The sequence below is a fragment of the Gorilla gorilla genome, chromosome 10 (assembly GCF_029281585.2).
Source record: "Gorilla gorilla gorilla isolate KB3781 chromosome 10, NHGRI_mGorGor1-v2.1_pri, whole genome shotgun sequence".
NCBI classification, from domain to species: Eukaryota; Metazoa; Chordata; class Mammalia; order Primates; family Hominidae; genus Gorilla; species Gorilla gorilla.
Genome location: NC_073234.2, coordinates 138,282,644 through 138,302,816, shown reverse-complemented (window position 1 = coordinate 138,302,816; position 20,173 = coordinate 138,282,644). Strand labels below are relative to the sequence as shown.

The following is a 20,173-nucleotide window of genomic DNA, read 5'->3' as shown; positions in this document are numbered from 1 at the left end:
TGGCTCAGCGCGACCTCCTGGGCTCAGGTGATCCTCCTGCCTCAGCCTCCTGAGTAGCTGGGACCACAGGTGTGCACTACCCCAAGCAGGCTAGTTTTTCATTTTTTTTGCAGAGAGGTTGTCTTGCTGTGTTGCCCAGGCTGGTCTTGAACTCAAGCCATCCTCCTGCCTTTGCCTCATAAAGTGCTGCTATTACAGACGTGAGCCACTGTATTGGACTAGTTTATGTATGGAATATGGAGGGCCCCCAGACCTGTGGCCTCTCTGCACTTGCGGTTCGAGAGGGCAGGGTGTATAGCAGGACTGCCCCCTCCTCCCAGTGGCCCTGACTGGTGGTGGTGACTGCTGAGGTCAGCCCAGGTCCACACGCACCTCCAGGGTCTGCAGCGTGAAGCAGGTGGCAGAAACATGGGTACCTCGGGGCAGTTACCGGAAAAGGGGCTGGAGATTAGGAGGAAGCCAGCCAGTTTAGCAGTCACCAGTTTAGAAGAGGAGACTTAACCACTTTTTAAATTCAAGACCCCACCTTCTCTAAACAGCATAGAAAAAGCTTTCTGAATTATGATATTAAACAGATGTCTTATGACGTTTGCCCGTTTGTCTTACGCTGTTTGTTAATGGTAAAAAAAAAAAAAAAAAACACATCACTGGAACACTTTATTTTAATGGCATACTTTAATTTGCAGCCATTAGGAGGAGACATCAGAATTAAAGATTGTTGAGCATCCTGAGTGCTTTTGATAGTTATCAAAGGGACATTTAGATAAAGTCAGAGCTGGGGGTGGTGGCACACGCCTATGGTCCTAGCTACTTGGGAGGCTAAGGAAGGAGGATTGCTTGAGCCTTGGAGATTGAAGCTGCAGTGAGCCATGATTGCAGTCCTGTACTCCAGCCTGGGCGACAGAGCGAGACTGTGTCTCCACAAAAGAAATGAAATAAGCTGGGGGTGGTGGTGCTCGCCTATAGTCCCACCTACTCTGAAGGCTGAGGCCACAGTGAACTGTGATTGCATTACTGTACTCCACCCTGGGTGACAGAGACCCCATCCCTTTAAAGAGTTTGGGTTAAAGATCACCTTCTGCAGTGAGGTTTACAGTGATATCTGTCACTACTTGCTATCATCTTGTCATTTTCTCCATTAACTTCAGTAAAAGTTTATGATCATACACCCAAACCAGAATGACGAAAAGTAAAAAGATTGGCAGTACCAAGTGCTGGTGAGGTGCCGTGCATCTTGCTGGTAGGAGTGTCCGTGGGTCATCTGGGGCTTGCAGGCTGCACTGCCACAGCCGCCTCCTTTTCTCATTTCACCTGGGGAAGGCTGTTGGGTAGCACCTGCTAAAATGAAGAGTGTTATGCGCTGCAGCTCAGCAGCTCTGCTCCTGGGTGTATACCCAACAGAAGTGGATATTAATGTCTCTCAGAAGATAGGTACAAGAATGTTGTATCTTTATTACCTTATAATAAAATTTGGAAACAATAAAAATGTCCGTCTACAGAGTGATGGGCACATAAAGTCTGTTTACACGATGGAACACTACACAGCATTGGAAAGAAACGAACTGATTCACAGACCTGAGCAGGGCCTCAGAGACGCGGTGCTGAATGGAAGAAGCCAGCAGAGTATGTCCTGTACTCTCTGATTCCAGGATGTGGAGTCAAGAGCAGGCGGACCTCCTCTGTGGTGGTGGAGGCCAGTGTAGGGGTTATCTGGCGGGTGCAGTGGGCGTGAGGGCGCCTGGTGGAAACGTTCTGTGTCTGGATCTGGGGGGTGGTGGTTGGCAGTTAAACATGTGGAAATTTGACTTACACACTTAAGATGTGTATACTCGATGTAAGTTACCACTCAAAACATAAAGGAAATACAAAGTGGCATGATGAGAATGTCACTGCCCCATATTTGAAAACAGCTGGCTCTAGAAGCAGCTGGTGACACAGGTTGCTCTGACATGGGATGTTGGCCCCTGGGCACTGGCTTGGTGCACTTGTTCCCCTGTAGGTTTTCAAGCCTTTCACATTCAGCTTCCTGGAAAGGAAGGTGCAATCCTGCCGTGGTTGGCATCATGAAGGGCTTTACCTGGACACCTCTCACTCTTGTCATACCTCTTGCTTTTTTTCCAGACAGACAGTCTAGCAGCGCTTCCTTGGAGACCCTGTTAGCACTTCTTCAGGCAGAAGGGGCCAAGATTGAGGAAGACACTGAGGTAAAGCCAACCAGCCTTGGTGGAATCCTCGGGGCGCTTTGGGCAGTCAGTGGGCCTGCTGCCTCCAGGGACCGTGAGCGCCACACCGCCACGGCCAGGAGGTGGTGCCTCCCAGGTGTGCGGGCTGTATGCCAGCAGGCAGCCTGGCCTGTGTGCTGGGGAAAGTGCCAGGCCGGGGTCCAGGGAGCAGCAGGGTGAGTGAGGGCAGGTCCGAGGGAGGGCCAAGAGAGGGCATGCGTGCCACCCTGTGAACGCCAGCCCCTGGGGCCAGTGGCGAATTACCACGTGCCGTGGTTCAAGGGCCAGCTGGGGGGAGGCTACAGAGCTTCTGGGACACGTCCAGCTGCGCATTAGAGCCTTGAGCCTCGCCAGGCTATAAGGAAATGAGTCAAGGTCGAATGTTGTGCAGTTGTTGCAGGCTGGGGCCGGCAGGGTCTTGCCAAGATAGGGCTGGGCTCGATGAACTCTGAAGCCCTGGGGGCACAGGTGTTTCTGTCTTGCTTACCCACCCAGGGCGAGTCTGTCAGTCAGGGTGCAGCCGGGTGGAAGCAAGGAGGTGTTGGACTCCAGCGGGCTCGAGAGAGGCCTGGGACCCAGGAGTCGGAGCCCTCACCCAAAGGCCAGCTCCTCTGCCTGTCACGCTGGTGGTGGGGTGCACAGCAGGGCTGTCGTCCTCTCCACCTAGTGGCAGCTCATGCTGAAGCCTGAGCCCATGACCTCTGGGATCTGGAGCAGGAGCGAGTCCCTCTGGGTGGTTACAGGGAGGGGGCAGTGTTGGAAGCAGCTGGGCGTTGCCTCTCCTTGTGCCTAGACCATGAAGGGAGCATCCTCCCCATCTGGCTGTCCCTGTAACCAGGTTTCTGCCTCTTTCAGAACATGGCAGAGAAGTTTCTGGATGGAGAACTTCCTCTGGATTCCTTCATTGATGTCTATCAGAGCAAACGGAAACTGGCCCACATGCGACGGGTGAAAATCGAGAAGCTCCAGGAGATGGTGCTAAAGGGGCAGAGACTCCCGCAGGCCCTGGCCCCGCTGCCCCCCAGGCTGCCCGAACTGGCACCTACCGCCCCCCTTCCCTACCCTGCCCCAGAGGCCAGTGGGCCCCCCGCCGTTGCACCTCGGCGCATCCCCCCCCCACCACCCCCGGTGCCTGCAGGACGCTTAGCCACCCCGTTTACTGCGGCCATGAGTTCGGGACAGGCCGTGCCGTACCCAGGATTACAGTGCCCGCCCCTGCCCCCCCGCGTGGGCCTCCCCACTCAGCAAGGATTCTCTTCGCAGTTTGTGTCCCCATATCCGCCACCTCTCCCTCAAAGACCCCCGCCCCGGCTCCCTCCACACCAGCCGGGTTTCATCCTCCAGTGAGCGCCGGCGCGGTCCTTCCCGGGAGACTTCTTCCGCCTGGCGTGTTGTGCTCTGCTCACGGGAAGGAGGCTGGAGGTCCGCTCTGTGCCAAGGGCTCTGGGGCCCTGGGCCAGCGTGTCCGTCTGATTTTAGAACTGTAGGTCAGTGGTGAGTAGTAGGAGCCCAGGCTTTGGGCAACAAGGCAGTTGTGTGTGCCGGGTTGCAGCCTGACACCTGTGCGTTGCATCGGTTTGCATTCTCCGTGTGATTTCTAAGTATCTTAGCGTTGATGAACTCATGTTTGGGAAGAAATAGGCCTCTCCCCCAGTCCCATTTTAGAATCGTGGTCCTATTGCAGTTTTATTTAATGAGCATGGTTCATGATACTTATTTTATTTTCGAAAGACAGTCCTATGTGTCTCACCCACCGGCCACTGCAGCCCTGGTGAGGGCGGGTGGGCGCCGGCCGGCCTGGAAGAGCACCGTGGCCGGGCCACCACCTGTGGCTGCGTTGTTGCTCACTGAATCTATTGGGGAGAGGTCACCATAGTCACCGCCTGACCTGGCTGCTGCTCTTGCTTCAGAGCCACAAGCAAAGTTTGCACTGGGCCCACTGCCGAGTCCAGAGGCCGGAGAACGGCCACCGGTGTGGGAGGGGAGCGCACGAGTGGGACTTGCACAGCAAATTGTGTCCCCAGCTCCTCCTCTCCCTCCTGCCTGGAGCCGGCCCTGCAGGTTTCTATGAAGAAATAATCCCCCAATATTTTTACTACGTGTGTGATTTTCCTGTTTTATATTGAAAAAACTTTTTTGACACTCCCAAGACCATTCAGGGAAATTTTATAAAAAATGCAGATACTGTCTTGAGCAGATTGAAATGCCGATGAAGTGGATGCAATTTCCTTTTGTGCAAGCAGTACACGGTGCCCCCCCTCGGGTGTCCGTGCTGTGCCTTAGCTTCCCCAGGTGCCGGGACTCACACCTGCTAGGGGCTGCGCAAGGCCCCGGCTCTGCTTTCTCTGAAGGGCTTGTCCAAGTTCATTGCCCTGTTACAGGTGGTCAAGACGTCCGGCCGCCTTGACCCAGGCTACCCTTAGCCAATATCCTCTGCCCCTGGCTGGCTGGTGGCTGGGCCTCAGGGTGGGCAACGTTAGGGGTTTGGCGAAAGCCCGCCCCATGGGATTGAGGGACGGGGCTGCACTCCAACCGTCTGCACCTGCTCTTCCCCCCACCCCTGTGGGACCTCATCTTCACGTGCCATGTGTGCTGAAGGCCCAGGGCCCAGCAGGGGGCAGTGGCACCTGTTGACAGAAAAGGCCGAGGTGCTTACCAGTGGACCTTCTGGCCTGCCCCTCCCCTGTCACTTGTCGGGCATCCAGGGCCCCGACCTGTGCCTAGCCGCCAGGGTGACAGAAGGCAGAACTGAAGCGGGGTCTGTCCCACTGGGCCATGGGCCAGGCCACTGCCTTTTGTCCTCAGTGACCGTACATTCCTACTCTCGGACTTGAACTCTACTGTAACTGTTTTCTTAAAGGAAATGAAGCTATACAGGACGATTCACTGCCATGCCAGTCAGGCGGGCTTGCCATGTTCTGTGAATCTCGAGTGAGCGGTGCCACCCGCCCCCATACCTCCGCCACCGGCCGCTGTCGGGGATGCCACAGCCTGGCCACGGTCGCAGCCAAACGTGAGCTTGGCATTGAAGTTGCAAAGCGGCCCCTGGCCAGGCTCGCCATCGCTGTTCAGGGCCGTGTCCGGTGCTGTGGCTGTAAAGCTGTAGGACCCTTTTTAATAAATAGAGAATTATTAATAACAGGCCTGTCACTTATTTACTTGGGGATGTGGATGTTCATGTCTGGTTCTGAAACATCAGTGATCAAAGTTCCAGCAGGGAAGCTGGCTGGGACGTCTGTTTTTGAAGCTGAAGACAAAATCTCTGCCTGTCCAGGGCCCCTGGCACAGGTGGGGCCTCTTACCCTCTTGGTCACCAGTCTCATAAACAGCAGTCACTGACAGGGCATGTTCTGTGTCTCAAGAGCGTGTCTTCAGGATCACAGCCACTGTGTCCAAGTAGGGGACTGAGGGTGACCTCAGGGCTCAGACTGTGCCTACTCTCTGTCTGTGAGGTTGCCGCCGTGTGCTGTGTGAATGGTACTTGTTAGGATTTTCTGTGTTGGTTCTTAGTGGGAAAACCAGTGGCTCTGATGTTTTGCTTTGGGGACTTGCCAGCAGGTGTTTCAAGAAGGCAGTTGCCTCTGCCCACTTCAAAGCCCAGTGGGTGCTGCTTCCTTCTCTAGGCCGAGAGGAGGGGACCTTGCAAACCCTGCCTCCTTGCACAGCTACGGAACTGCCCTGTGCCCGCCGCCCCGGCTGAGCCGTGCGCCTGCAGCTATGTATGTCCGCCGCCCCGGCTGAGCCGTGCGCCTGCAGCTATGTGTGTCCGCCGCCCCGGCTGAGCCGTGCGCCTGCAGCTATGTGTGTCCGCCGCCCCGGCTGAGCCGTGCGCCTGCAGCTAGGTATGCCCACCGCCCCGGCTGAGCCGTGCGCCTGCAGCTAGGTATGCCCACCGCCCCGGCTGAGCCGTGTGCCTGCGTCCTCACCACCCCAGCTAAGCTGTGTATCTGGGTCACAATGCCCCTGCAAGGGACTTGAGGAACTGAGATGAGAGCAAGTTCACCTGTTGCTGTCTCCTGTAATAGCTGCCATTCCTGGCACATCATTGTTCTGAGAATGTGCAGGAGAAATTTCTGTGGTTTTTCTGTGAGGAAGAGGGAAGCATTTCCTGAGAAGCCATTAGCCTTAAAGAAAAAGTGTGTGAGTTTCTTTCTCCCCAGTGGCTGCCAGGAAGCTTATAGCCAAATCTGTTGTCCACTCCAGTGAGGATGCTGGACTTCACAGAGTCTTGTGGCTCATGAACCTTGCCTTGTGGGAGCCTCTTTTCCTGCTGTGTGTCCCGTTCACAAGGAGGACCAGGGAGAGGCAGTGACAGGTCCAAGAGGGTGGGGGAGCAGGACCAGACCCCAAGCTCCTGCTTTCTAGCCCCACACTTGAGGCAGCCTGTTCAATTAAAGGTTTCGGCCAGGCACAGTGGCCTGGAATCCCAGCACTTTGGGAGGCTGAGGTGGGGGGTGCGGATCACTTGAGATCAGGAGTTCGAGACCAGCCTGGCCAACATGGCAAAGCCCCCATCTCTACTAAAAATACAAAAATTAGCCAGGCATGGTGGTACACGCCTGTAATCCCAGCTGCTCGGGAGGCTGAGGCAGAATGTCTTGAACCCGGGAGGAGGTTGTAGTGAGCCAGGGCACGCCACTGTATTGCCGCCTAGGTGACAGCAAGACTCCATCTCAAAAAAAAGTTTGGTCATTGAGGACTCAAGAATGATCAGTTAAGCATTGTCAATGCCTGTGGATTTTCATTTGTATCTGGTGGAGAATCAGTTCCGTTAGTGTTTCTGAAGCCATCTTGCCTTGTAAACAAGAGCCAGGCACGGGGTCTGTCTTAGCCCTCGTGGTCAGTTTGCAAGGCCCTTTCACCCTAACCACCCGGCACAAGCACCCTGGCTACGCAGCCTCAGCTGAGGCCCCACTTCATCCTCCAGGAGACCTGGGCACAGGTGGGAGGCTTGTCTGAGGCCATACAGGAGCCAGCCAAGGGGCCTTTCCTCTCCCCTGACCCACCCTGTCCTGTTTCTCCATAAATGCCAGTGATCTTGGCAGGGGGTAGGACAGGGTGAGCTCCCCCACCTCAGCCTTCCCTCTGGCGTGGTGCTCCTGGGTAAAGTGGGTGCTTGTGAGGCTGCCACACACCCGGGGACTGAACACCTTTCCAGGTTTCCAGTAAGTGCAAAGACTGTGTGTGGCCATGGCTCAAGTCCAAGCCAGCCGGGAGTCAGGGTCCCCACCTTAGCTTACTTAGCAACTGTCAGTCAGGCATGGTCTCAGACACACTGAGGGGGTCAGCAACTGCTAGGAGCCCCAGGGAAGCTGTGGGCATTGAGGCTGGGAGTGCAGGTGGCCTCTGTGGAGGCAGCTGGCTCTTGGCCTCCTGTGTAAAAGGAGGGCCCCGAGGCCCATAAATCCTCCCAGAGAGAGATGGAAGGCGGACACACACAGCCAGTGACAGCCCTGCTGAGCTTTTCTGCAGTCCCAAGTACTCTAGCATTAAATGCAGACACGAATAGGTCCCCACCCCAGCGCCTGGCCAGGGCCTAGACAAGGGAACACGTGTCCCTGGAGGAATGAAGAGCCAGGCACAGCCCCTCCCTCTGGGGCATCAGTGACAACAGTCAAAGTGCATTTTATTGCCAACAGAACACTTCAGGAGGAAATGCTAACACAAAGCCAAGGCACTGGTGCTGGCTCATTTTTGCTCCTCCTGACCTTGGCCAGTATTTGGTAGCCTTTCCAGAGCACAGGGTGAAAGGCTAAAGGGCTAGGGCTCGGGGGAGCAGGAGGGCATGGCGGCTGCTGGCTCTGTCCTCCCAGCCTGGTCCCACCCTTCCTGCCGCTCTCCTTGGGCTCAAGGGACACACATTCGTTCAAATCTGATGGGCAAAGCCAGGGCCTAGCTCGCTCTAGCCGCAGGGTCCCCCTCCCTGAGGGCCCTGGTCCAGCAGCTGGGTTTCTGGGCTTTTTCTGGCTGTGCTGGAGGGCCTAGGGCCAAGCCCACTCTCCGGAGGGCTGGAAACCACCCCTTCAGGTGGGCAGTGGGGCGCGGCCAGAACGGGGGAATGGAAAACAGGAAATGGGGGTGGCTGCAGATTCCAGCTGGAAATGGAAACTCCAGGAGTGAAGGCAGCGCCTGGGCCGCTATGTCTCACCTCACTCCCCAGAAAGCGGCCCCTTCCAGCATCTGACCCCTCCTGGGGGGCTCCCATCACGGTGGCCCGAGGGCCAGGCCTGAGGAGTAATGGGTGACATTCCTCTAGCCCACACAGAGCCTGGTCTGCGGAGACCACGCAGCTGGAGGGCCTGGTATAATCGGTGCCCCAGAAGGCCACAGACAGGATGCCTGACCCTCGTCCCATCAGCCGGCACGGGCTGTGTGCCTTCCATCCATCCACGACCTTCAGGAGTCCAGAAGGCAGGGAGCCCCACGCTGGCCCGGTTTCCCAGTGTGCTGACGACAAACGTAGGAAGAAGAGCTCTAGCTCGGAATATTAAAAACACTCTATTTTCTGAAGAGTTGAGGCTCAGGCCTACCGGGTCCTGGCTGCACCCCAAAGTTCCTTCTGCAGATAAATAAGAGACTCACATCCAGAAGCACCACCCACATGGCCCAGGACCCTGCAGGCTCAGTAAGGGCCAGGGGCCTTGAGGACACTGATCCAGACGGTGGGGCGGGAGGCTTGGGCACCAGGTGGAGGGGCAAGGCCCCTCGGTCCTGTCAGGGCAGTTGCAGAGGCCCAGGCCTGTCACCAGCCACCCTGCTGGACCCCTGGGGGGCCTAGTAGTTCACGAGTTGAGCTGGGTAGATGCCATCCTTTTTGTCAAGCTGCAGGGGTTAAAGGTGGGGGGGTCAGTGGTCACGGCCAGGCTCCTGGGGCCCCACCAGGAGCAAGCTCCTCCCTGCATGGTGTCAGTGGTCCCTGACTTCCCCAGGGACGTGCACCATGTGCCCCTCTAGGGCTGGGGACAGCACCCCCGTCCAGGAACTCCCCCATCCCAGTGCAGACGGCACCTGGTGGTCCTGTCTGGGGGCCATGCTGGGCTTCTGGGCCAGCGGTGGTTTCTTGGTGGTTACACTTCGGGGGGCAGTGCTGGGCCGGATGGCCGCCTCCTCTCCAGGGCTGCCTGATGCCCCAGCCAGCACGTAGTGTTGCTTCCGCAACTCCCCCAGCCGCATGCGTTCAGCCTCCAGCGTCTTCTCCAGCTCCAGGACACGCACCTGTAGCCACATGGCCTGCTCAGCCCAGCCCAGCCTCCCCAGGGAGCTCTCTCCTGGGTCCAGGCTTCGCCCGAGGGATGAGCTCAGAGGTCACGGGGCAGCCATGGGCGCCTACCTGGGTCTCCATCTCCTGCTTCTTCAGCTTGATGAGGGACAGGCCGGAGAAATCCATGGTGTCTGTGGCCGGAGGGCAAGGGGGTGAACATCTGGGCGCCCACCCCCATTCAGCCTTGGGAGCCAGCAGCCCCCGTTGGCACCTGGCACTCACCTCTGTCCTCAATCTGCTCCTGGCCTGACTTGGTGGAGGCCACCACATTGGCAGCCCTCTCATTGACTGTGCGAGAACATTCCTGCAGGCGGCTCAGGTGGGGGCTGTGCTTGTTGGCCTTCACCTGAGGGGCAAGAGGTCAGGGTGGGCCCAGGTCTCCCAGCTCAGGGCAGCAGCAGGCCTGGGCTTGGCAGCCACAGCCCAGGCCAAGCTGGGCCCAGAGCCCGGTGTGCTGCTGTCGGCGTGCAAGCTCACCTTGGAGGCTGCCACCAGCTGGGCCGTGCTGGCTGCGATCTCGTGGGAGCAGACGATGAGCTCCTCATACTTGCCCGTGTGAAGCACCACCTTGTCAGCTGCCTCCCTGCGGGGCAAGGGCCAGTCAGGGCCAGGGTCTCTGACCCCACGGACGGCTGGCACCACTCCACACCCCCTCTACTCCCTGCACCCTGTTGACCCCCAAACTGCTCCAACTGGCAGGAAGCAGCCCCCTGCCCCCCCCACACAGGGCAACCTACACCAGCTGTGTGGCTCCCCAGCCCACAGCCTTGGAGGCCGAGATGAGGCCTTCGGTCCAGCGCGAGTTCTTGGCGTAAAATTCCTGCTGCGTGGCTGCCCCCTAGTGGCGACAGGAGAACAGGGCAGGACATGCCAGTCAAGGACACCAAAGGTGGAAAGGGGTCCTCAAGGGCCCTCTCCCCCTCACTCTGGCCATAGGGCGCATCCCTGAGGCCTCCCTGTGGTAGGGGGTGGAGGGTCTCATGCCCAGGGTGACCTAGGCTGGGGGTCAGGCTCCTTGTGGACTGTGCCTTGCTGCCAGCCCCTCACCCTGCCGCTCTCCACGATCTCCTTCTGCAGGCTAGTGGATGTTGTCACCAGGAGCCGGATAGCCTGCCGAGACCAAGACAGCCATGACTGGTGGCCCTCCAGGTGCAGACCCCCCCGGGTCACAGCCCCTCACCTTCATCAGGTCTGTGCAGGAGTTGAGGATCCTGGGGGAGAGAAGAAGAGACTTAGCTGCCGCTCTGCAGAGCAGCCCACACGACGCCATGGCGGACCTGGCCACAGCAGGGCTCAGCAGGTGGGGAAGGAGTGTCTGCTCTGAGCCAGGCCTTCCTTTCCTGTGAGCAGAACCTTAGGGGCCACGGGGAGCCCACCTCAGGCTGGGCCTGGGGGGACAGAAGGGGGGCTCACCTCTCGTTCACCTCCAGCTTCACCCCCGAGCTGGCGTGGCGTGCCTGGTTCATCATGTCCTGCACCCAAGAACAGAGCCGTGAGCTGGCTGGGAGGAGGGGACTGTGGTCCTGGGAAAGCCAGGGCTGCCTCCTGTCCTCTCAGCTCTGACCTCACAGGCCCCTGGAAAACACCATCTGTCCTCTGTCTGGAGGCTGAGAGCAGGAGTGGGTGCAGCCTGTACCCAGCCCAGTTGGGGCCTCCGGCCCCCAAAGCTCCACAGGAATGAGGGGAGTCCCCAGATCCCGTGCTCACCTCGATCCTCCGCACGGCATCTTCAATGGCTGCGGATGTGGCCGCCATCTCCTTGTCGACCATGGCCCCCAGCTCTTCCTGCCGTACATCTAGGCTCTGGGGTTTCAGTTCCTGGTGAGGATGGGAGTCAGACAGGGGTAGCCTCCATCCCCCCAATCCCACGGGCAGCCTGGGAAAGAGGTTGGGGGCCACAGGGATCGAGGAGGGTGCATGGTCCCCACCCTGTGTCCTGAGGCTGCAGGCTCCACGCACAAACACCTGTTCAGCCAACCCAGAGGTGGGTGCAGAGGTCAGAGGCAGGCCCAAGCCTCCCAAACCCACACTCAGCTGTGCCTCACCTGGCCCAGCTGAAGGATGCCCTGCAGGGGTGTCCGCACCAGGCTGGCCTGCACGTGCCGCAGAGCCTGCTGGTCCTGCAGCTGCCCCATGAGCTCCAGAGCCCGGGCCCCGCACTCCCTGCAGGTGTCTATGAGGCCTGGGGTGAGAAAGGACCGTGAGTGGAGCCCCCCCCACAGGCCCCATAAGGACCCCCAGGGGAGACAAGCTAGTGAGGCGGACAGAACCTGCCATCCCAGGACCCACTTACGGTCGGCAGGGTCGGTGGGAGCCAGGTGCGAGGTGGCACCGCCATTGATGATGGTATCCGCAGCCAGGTGGGAGAAGCGGGTCAGAGCTGCCACCAGGGCGGAGGCGTCTGTGCGGGTGGGTGGGGCCAAGGTTGGGGGAGGATGACACTGAGACACTAGCACTGGGACCACCGTCGGTGGCCAGCTATCCCAGGAGGAGGAGGAAGAAGAAACGAGGGCTCGGCAAGACGACGTCCAGGAGGCAGTGGGAACCACACCACAGTGTGTGTGGCCCCGGGCCCTTCAGTGCCCTGCCACCTGCAGACATATGGTGGCCCAGGCCCCAGAGGCAAAAGCCTATTTGTCCACAGGACAGGGGTGGTTCCTGGGAAGGAGCAGGCAGGGGGCATCTGCTTGGCTTCCCAGAGAGGTCCCTGCTGTCTGTAAACCTCCCAAAAGGCAAGAGGTGGTCATGGGCGCTGGAACTGGGACACAGGCCCCGCCTCTGCCCTGCCCTGGCTACACTCACCTGCCAAGGAGGTCAGGTACTGGGCGTGGCCCTCCTCCAGGGCGCTCACGGCATCCAAGGCCTCCTGGGCCCTGCTCACCAGGTAGTCTGCAAGCACAAGGAGAACTGAAGCCCCTGCCACCCGCTGCTCAGGGATGGGAAGGAGGCAGGGGAGTGGCTGAGTGTGGCCCCACTGTCTACCTGGGGAGCTGGTACAGCGCAGGTGCAGGGGGTCATCCAGCTTGCTCACGGCATCCTGCAGGATGCCCGCGGCCTCGGCAGCAGCACCCCGCAGCACTGCGAACTGCTCGTCCAGCAGCCTCTGCCGCAGCCCCTGCTCCTGAGACTCCTGGCAATGGGGGTGAAGAGGGCAGGTTAGAGACCCTCCCCAAGGCCAAGGATGTGCCCCAGCCCCGGACCGACCCATGGGCCACCAGTTGGAGCCCAGCTGAGACCCTCACGGGTCAGGGGGGTGGAGATTTCTAGAAAGAGGCTTCCCACAGTGCACAGCTCAATAATAAAAAGATAACCCAATTAAAACATGAGCTCAAGGTCCTAAAAGACATTTCTCCAAAGATACACAAATGGCCAGGTAGCTCATGAAAAGATATGTAGCACCCTTTGCCATCAGGGAAACACAAATCAAGACCGTGAGAAACCACTCCACACCCACTAGGATGGCTAAAATAAAAAGAAGACAATAATAAGCGTTGACAAGGATGTGGAGAAACTGGAACATTCATGCGTTGCTAGTGGGAGTGTAAAATGGTGCAGCCACTTTGGAAAACAGTCTGGTAGTTTCTCAACAGGGTAACAGAGGTGAGACCCAGCGGTTCTACTGTGTTCCACACACATCAGCTATCTATCCAAGATAAGTGATGGCAGATGTTTACACAGAAACTTGTGCTCAAAGGCCCACAGCAGCACTATTTATAACAGCCAGAAAGTGGCAACAAACCCAATGTCCACCAAGTGATGAACAGATAAACACAATGTGGTCTGTCCACACGGCAGAGTACGACTCAGCCATAAAAGGAATGAGGTGCTGACAGGCTATGATGTGGTGACCCTTGACAACGTGATGCTGAGTGAAGAAGCTGGACACAAAGGGATGCATCGTGTGTGATCCCCTTTATGTGAAATCTCGAACAGGCAGATCACAGAGACAGATCGATGGCTGCCAGACGGCAGTGAACTCAGTGGTGCTGCTGCATCTGGGGAGGCCATACCCTCTCTGCCAGCCGGCCCTGCAACTCGCCCTGCTCCTGGGAGCTGCGCTGCTGCTCCCGGCTCAGCGCCGCCTCTGTCTCGCGCACCAGGCTCTGCGCCGCCAGCAGGTCTGCCTCCCGCTGCCGCACAGCTCCACTCAGAGCATCCTTCTCCGCACTCAGCGTGTCCAGCCGTGAGCTCAGCTCCGACTTGCTCTATGGACAGACATGGACACCTGGCATGTGAACAGAGCTCCCAGGCCCCGCCCACCCTGCCCCCACGCTTATAAACTGGGCCCTGGGGGTTAGTGATCACTTCCATTAGACTCAGGGCTCCCTGAGGACCAGCAGTAGGTCCTGTCTCCCATGTAGCCCCTGGCTCTGGGTCAGGGCTGCATCCCAGGATCACCAAGTGGCACCCAGGTATGGCCTGTTCACGGGAAAGAGGACCTGACTTTCACCCAGGACTGGCCCCAGAACCCCAGCCCCAGTCATCAAAGCCAGATGCACCTGCTCTGTGCGGCTCAGGGCCTCCTGCACGCGGGCCAGCTCTCCGGCCTTGGCCTCCAGCTCCCTCTTGAGCTTCTCCAGCTGGTCGCTCTGCTCCTCTAGCTGGGACAGGACAGCGTGTCACTGGGGCAGTGGGCTGGGGATGCCGGGGCAGGGCCGTGTGCCACAAGGGACATACCTTCAACTCCGACTCCCGCTTCACCTGCTCCACCTGGAAGGCCAGCTGCTCCTTCACCCGCGCCACCTCCTCCTGGCTTTGCTGCGTCACCGTCAGCTGCTTGGCTGTGTCCGCGTTCTGCATGGGCAGGGAAGGGCTCATGCTCTGCTGCCATCCCCGAGAGGCCCTGCCACCGGCTGGGATGGAGGATGGGCTGCACCTACCTTTCTGAGCAGCTCCGCGTGCACATGGACGAGCTCACTGTGCTTTTCCTTCAGCTTGTTGTAGCGCGCCTCCGTGGCACTGGCCTTCCCTGGGGGCGAGAGGAGAGGCAGTGATGCCATGTGTGGGGTGGCAGGGGCTGGGGACACACCCTTGGACCCCTGTGGCCAAGGCCCCACGTACTCTCAGCCTCCTCACGCAGGCCCTGGCTCCGCTCGCCCTCCAGCTGGGCAGCCCTCAGCTGGGCCAGCTCGTGGCGGAGCTGCTCGTTATCCACCAGGGCCTTCTGCTTCTGCTTCCGCTGCTCCTCCAGCTCACCCTCCAGTGCATTCACCTGGCTCTTCAGCTGCGAGATGTACCGCTGGGCCTGCGGAAGGAGGTGTGACGTGGGGCCCTGCCTGGGCCGTGAGGGGCCCTGGCCCCCACCCATCCCCACCCCGGCACCTCCAGCTTGATCTTCTCCAGTTCAGAGCGGAGCATTTCCACCTCTCTCTTCAAGCTCTCAATCTGGAGGTCCCTGGGGACAGAGCTCCTGGGGTTCAAGTTAAGTCAACCAGAACAGTCAACAGACCCAGCACAGGAACCTGTCTCCTCCTCAGTGGCCACTCAGGATTTGGGCACCTCAGGGGTTCATGTTCCCCACCCATGGCCTTTCCAGACAGAAATGTCCAGAGCACAGCTCCGCTGAGGCCGTTTCCAACCACCCCCAGCCCAGTCGGCTCCTCCAGCCCTCACCTGTCGTCCTTCACAGAGCCATTGGGGGGTCCAAACGTCTGATCAAAGAGGTCAGCCACCACCTGCCACAGCAAAGCATGGTGACCCCACTCACCTGTGCCCTCCAGGCCGGGCAGTGGGCAAAGGGAGGGCTGGCCACCCGACACTCCCGTTGGCCTCATGCTGCAGCTGGAGGACTGGGGGACACAGGCTGGGCAGGGGGCTCACCACTGGCTCCCCCGCGGGGGGCCCTGTGCTGATCTCAATGAGATTCTCCGGCTCCTCATCCTCCGGGGCCTCCTCGGGGATCACCACCACCGGCTTGATGTGCTCAGCCAGGGCTGAGGCCCGCAGGAAGTTAGGGGGTCCCTGCAGGGGCGGCAGGTGGGACCTGCTCAGCTGTCCCCCAAGCAAGCCCTCCTTCCGCCATCTCCATAGCCTGTGTGGGGCCCAGCCAGGTGCATGGGGTCCTCAAAGGGCCTCGGGGCCCTCTTGGGGGTGGTACCTCGGGCAGCCGGGGGATCTGGATGAGCCGCTTGAAGTACAGCATGTCGGAGGCTCTGCGGAAGAAGTTCCTGAGGCTGCAGAGATGGTGGGAAGTTCGGATTCAGGAAGGGGCCACGGAGCCTCTCCCCCACCGGCCTCAATCCTGTCCCTGTCCCAGGCAGTACCTGTGAAACTGCTCGTGGAACCGGTCCCTGTGGCCTTGCAGGGTGTCCGCAGGGAGACCTGGAGGGTGGCACAAGTCTAACAGGACTTCTCTGCACACTGTTCAGGGGCTCACCTGCCCTGCCTTGTTCCTCCGTATGCTACAAACTCACAGATCAGAGATCACCCGAGACCGGGCCAGTCCCGCTCTCCCATCGGGAGGGGGAGACCTGTGGGAGACGCTGTGGGAGGGCTCAGTTCAGACTGAGCTAGAGAAGGAAACAGCGAATGGAAAGGAAGGCGCTGCGGCCACATCTCACCTAACCCACACCTGGCTTCGGGAGGCACTAGCAAGCCGCTTTCACCAAACACATTGGTCCCAGGCTGACACTAACACAGTGGTTCTCAAAGTGTGGTCGAGGGACGAGACCCTTTCAAGGGGTTGGTGAGATCAAAACTCTCCTAACACCCCAGACACCTTTTGCCTTTTTGCACTCGCACCCCAGGGTGCCTGGCGGGAGATTCCCGGGAGCAGGTGGGGCCTCCGTCTTGGCCGAGCCAGGCATTCAGTCGTAAAAATGAAAACCAAGCCACTCACTAAGTTTTTTGCTTGGTAAAGTAGTGGGTTTTTTGTTTGTTTTTTTTTTCATAAAATGTATGTTATTTCTATTAACGGGTAGTGGGTTTATTACTGCCATTTTTAAATGAATAAACCTCTAATTTTTCGATTTTCTTTTTTGACAGTGAATGTCTAAGCCACATAAACACAGCCTTCCGGGCCAGGGGCCACCCTGGGCCACTCACAAGAGTGTAGCTTGAACAGGAGCTTGACCGTGTAGTGGTAGAGGTGGCTGCAGTCCTGGATGACCTGGATGAGGGGGGCCAGGCGGCACTGGCCTGAGGACATCTGGGATACGGCGATGGCCGTGTTGAGCTGTCGGAAAACTGTGCAAAAGGGGCAGGAGGAAGAACGTGAGCCCTTGGGAGCTGGGCAACCTGTCCAAGGTGGTCCAACTGTGAAGCAGGGCCTCAAGCCAGCTCCCACACACCAGTGTGCCCCCTGCCTCCAAGACGGGAGCCTCGTGTGCTGGTGGCTGCCCCAGGTCAAGACCAGATGCTCCCATGAAGGAGGTCAATGGCAACAACAAGGTCAGGGCAAATGAGCTCCCAGCCCAGCTCGGCAAGGGCTTCCAGAGACCTCCACCTGGGAGCCCAGGACGAGGTGCCCGACTGACAAGGGTGATGGACAGCTCCATGCCCACGGGCCTCAAAACCCACGCTGAATGTTAGAGCAGGAAGGAGGCTCACGATGGAGCACCCCAAATGCCTAACTTTACAGATGTGGGAACAGGCAGGGCTTCTGCCAAGTCACACGGCACTAGGGTCACAACTTGGCTCTGCACACCCCAAGTGACCCTGAAACCTCGCTTGCCCCCAGGGCCCATCTCCCCAGCCCCTGACAATCGGGCCTTGTATCAGAACTACCAAGTGGGAGGGACAAAGGACAAACATGAGGCTGCCTCCTCCTTGGCTGGCAGCTTCTCTGGGGCAGAGAGAAGAATGACAAAAGAGCAGGCAGCTGGCCAGCACGGGAGAGCGGCCAGACAGCCCCCGCTGCACAGACCTGTGCCCTGGCCCCTCAGGACCTGCTCCCGCCTTGCCTGTGATGGGACCGCTTGCAAATCTCTGCAGTGACAGGAGAGAGCCTGGGGGGGAGGGGCAAGAAGGAAGACACAAAGTGCTGCCCCTTGCCTTTTTAAAAAAGTGATCTCTAATTACATGTCATGCTAAGTATGTTTTCCTTGCAAAAAATTACAGCACACATAAAGTACTGCTTGGATCTTCAATACGTATGTCCATGCTGTTCGGCAATCGGCTTGATTTCACACAGTAGAATGTTTTCTAGATCTTCCTGGCCATCCCAGATTCGACACGTCTCTCTTCCCGCCACCCTCCGTTCTCTGCTCTGCACAGACAGCGGAGACGCAGCCTCTGCTGAGGCATGTTTAGGATGTTTGTGTTTCTTTGCCGTTACAGGTCCTGAGGCAGGGAAGCCCCTGTACCTGTCACCTCTGCAGATCTGGGAATTTCTCCAGCAGATGCTGGTACACCCCATTTGTGCTTCATCAACACACCAGCGTCACCAGGTGGGAAGCGTGCCTGTGCGTGTTCTCCACTTCCCTCGTGGGGTCACTGCCTGCTCACACTGGCCTTCTCCCATGCCAGGGGTACCTGGCTCCGACCTGGTGGGCTCTGTGCTGAGAGGCTCAGGCTCAGCACATCTCTGCCAGGACACAAGAGCCTGGTAGCCCTGTCCTGCTGCACAGTTGGGGCCACACCTGTGGACACCTGCCCTGTGCTCTCCATGTCAGATCCTGAGCAGGCTCTTCCCAGGCACAAGGGTCCAACTCTGAGCCCACCTCCCACCCACTGGAACTGAATGCCCATCAGGCTCGCCCAGCTGCATTGGCCAGACCTGGGGACTCAGGGAGGCTGCCCAAACTGCCTCTAACTCCCAATTTTCCCTTAAGGAGGCATTTGCTTCTTGCCCTCTTATGGAGAGCACTGAGTCACCCATGAGTTGTTTGGAAGCTGCCACCCAGAACAATCAGTTCTCCAGCCTGGAAGCTGAGCCCTCTTGAGATTTCCTGTCCAACAGTGGCCGGGTTCCCTCACTAGGAAGTCTGACGTGACTCAGAGGCTTTCTAGAGCAGAAAATGGCAGGACGACCCAAACCTCTCTTCCAGCTGGGCTCTGCAGATGGCCCAAGGCTGGGACAGGAACCTGGCAAGGTGGCTCCTGTGCACACCTCCTCACTCTCCCCGTCTTGGGGCTGATGGAGTGACACTCACTGGATGGAAGAGATGGCTGAACCTGTATCCTGGATGTACCCGCTGGGGCCTGCCATGCTTTGGAGGGGCCAGGAGGCCCCATTACCTATCCCTGGAGGTGCAGGGACCCCAGGAGGGGCAGGGGCAGGGGCATTTCTTTTTCTTTTTTTTTTTTTAGACGGAGACTCACTCTGTTGCCCAGGCTGGAGTGTAGCGGCATGATCTCCGCCGCCCAGGTTCAAGTGATTCTCCTGCCTCAGCCTCCCGAGTAGCTGGGAATACAGGCGTGCGCCACCACGCCTGGCTAATTTTTATATTTTTTTAGTAGAGACAGGGTTTCACCATGTTGGCCAGGCTGGTCTTGAACCCCTGACCTCAAGCAATCTGCCTGCCTTGGCCTCCCAAAATGCTGGGATTACAGATGTGAGCCACTGCGGCTGGCCAGGGTCATTTCATAGTGATCAGTTGGTCTGATCACTCATGTCTTCTTTTTTCTTCTCGTCCCATCTCTGGGGACTTAGCAATACACTCAGACCCCCGCATCCCCTCTTTATGGCTCACCTGATTCAGAAAGCTTCAGCTCACAATCCATGTAATCAAACATCTCCACAGTGAGCTGGAAGCTACGCAAGAGAAGTGGGGGAAGAAATGAAAAAGGGTGAGTGGGCCCACCAACTCGTCCTGAGACCCCCCCTCCAGTGGGGACGGGGGCACCGCCGACACCATGGCTCTGGTGAGTCGGCGTGCCTCTGCCAGGACGACAGTCCTTCAAGTACACCCCACCCTTTTAACTTCATCCTCTGTCCCTGGGAGCGTGAGCATCAACCAACAAGGCCACGGACTCATTCAACCCCACTGCCCCATGCGGATGCCTGGGCGTGAGACGTGGTAGGAAGGAATGGGGAAGCCGAGGGGAAGTGGCCATGTAGCCATGCAGAGTGACTCACATGTTGTTGACATCGGTCCCAGCTGCCTTCTCCAGTACCTCGTCTGTCACCTCCAGGCCCGCGGGAAACTGGGGATGCTGTGGAGAGAACCCCCACCCAGCGGCCACTGAACCAGGCCCCCCCACCCAGCGGCCACTGAACCAGGGCCCCACCCACCCAGCGGCCACTGAACCAGGCCCCCCCACCCAGCAGCCACCGAACCAGGCCCCCCCCACCCAGCGGCCACCAAACCAGGGCCCCCCACCAGCGGCCACCGAACCAGGGCCCCCCCACGCCCAGCGGCCACCGAACCAGGGCCCCCCGACGCCCAGCGGCCACCGAACCAGGGCCCCCCCCGCCCAGCAGCCACCGAACCAGGGCCCCCCCCCCACCCAGCGGCCACCGAACCAGGGCCCCCCCCACCCAGCGGCCACCGAACCGGGCCCCCCCCCCACCCAGCGGCCACCGAACCGGGCCCCCCCCTCAGCGGCCACCGAACCAGGCCCCCCCACCCAGCGGCCACTGAACCAGGCCCCCCCCCCCAGCGGCCACTGAGCCAGGGCCCCCCCACCCAGCGGCCACCGAACCAGGCCCCCCCACCCAGCAGCCACCGAACCAGGGCCCCCCGATGCCCAGCGGCCACCGAACCAGGGCCCCCCCACGCCCAGCGGCCACCGAACCAGGGCCCCCCCC

The 20,173-nt window shown here is 59.1% G+C and overlaps 2 protein-coding genes across 11 annotated transcripts in view; one reads left to right on the top strand and one right to left on the bottom strand.

The window, feature by feature from the left end:
- Positions 1–5,361, top strand: part of VPS37B (VPS37B subunit of ESCRT-I) — a 31,473-nt gene extending 26,112 nt beyond the window's left edge. For all 5 annotated transcript variants that reach the window (XM_004054072.5, XM_019038926.3, XM_019038927.3 and 2 more), the window contains exons 3-4: positions 2,122–2,204; positions 3,078–5,361. In XM_004054072.5, the coding sequence (XP_004054120.1) occupies positions 2,122–2,204; positions 3,078–3,569 (575 nt within the window). In that variant the 3' untranslated portion in view covers positions 3,570–5,361. The remainder of the gene's footprint in view (positions 1–2,121; positions 2,205–3,077) is intronic.
- A 2,466-nt stretch (positions 5,362–7,827) lies between these two features.
- The window catches only part of HIP1R (huntingtin interacting protein 1 related), a 28,176-nt gene continuing 15,830 nt past the window's right edge, over positions 7,828–20,173 (bottom strand). For 3 of the 6 annotated variants that reach the window (XM_019038921.4, XM_031016631.3, XM_055358265.2), the window contains exons 6-32: positions 19,502–19,578; positions 19,116–19,177; positions 16,528–16,668; positions 15,747–15,804; positions 15,581–15,656; positions 15,304–15,444; positions 15,097–15,158; positions 14,806–14,893; positions 14,545–14,728; positions 14,364–14,452; positions 14,161–14,277; positions 13,983–14,084; positions 13,494–13,688; positions 12,466–12,613; positions 12,286–12,372; positions 11,777–11,884; positions 11,529–11,665; positions 11,191–11,301; positions 10,897–10,955; positions 10,664–10,694; positions 10,531–10,593; positions 10,221–10,321; positions 9,961–10,066; positions 9,706–9,829; positions 9,553–9,614; positions 9,231–9,437; positions 7,828–9,044 (exon numbers count right to left, since the gene is read on the bottom strand). In XM_019038921.4, coding sequence (XP_018894466.1) covers positions 8,997–9,044; positions 9,231–9,437; positions 9,553–9,614; positions 9,706–9,829; positions 9,961–10,066; positions 10,221–10,321; positions 10,531–10,593; positions 10,664–10,694; positions 10,897–10,955; positions 11,191–11,301; positions 11,529–11,665; positions 11,777–11,884; positions 12,286–12,372; positions 12,466–12,613; positions 13,494–13,688; positions 13,983–14,084; positions 14,161–14,277; positions 14,364–14,452; positions 14,545–14,728; positions 14,806–14,893; positions 15,097–15,158; positions 15,304–15,444; positions 15,581–15,656; positions 15,747–15,804; positions 16,528–16,668; positions 19,116–19,177; positions 19,502–19,578 — 2,784 coding nt within the window. In that variant the 3' untranslated portion in view covers positions 7,828–8,996. The remainder of the gene's footprint in view (positions 9,045–9,230; positions 9,438–9,552; positions 9,615–9,705; positions 9,830–9,960; positions 10,067–10,220; positions 10,322–10,530; positions 10,594–10,663; positions 10,695–10,896; positions 10,956–11,190; positions 11,302–11,528; positions 11,666–11,776; positions 11,885–12,285; positions 12,373–12,465; positions 12,614–13,493; positions 13,689–13,982; positions 14,085–14,160; positions 14,278–14,363; positions 14,453–14,544; positions 14,729–14,805; positions 14,894–15,096; positions 15,159–15,303; positions 15,445–15,580; positions 15,657–15,746; positions 15,805–16,527; positions 16,669–19,115; positions 19,178–19,501; positions 19,579–20,173) is intronic. The other 3 variants (XM_019038922.4, XM_031016632.3, XM_055358266.2) reach the window with 1 other exon arrangement.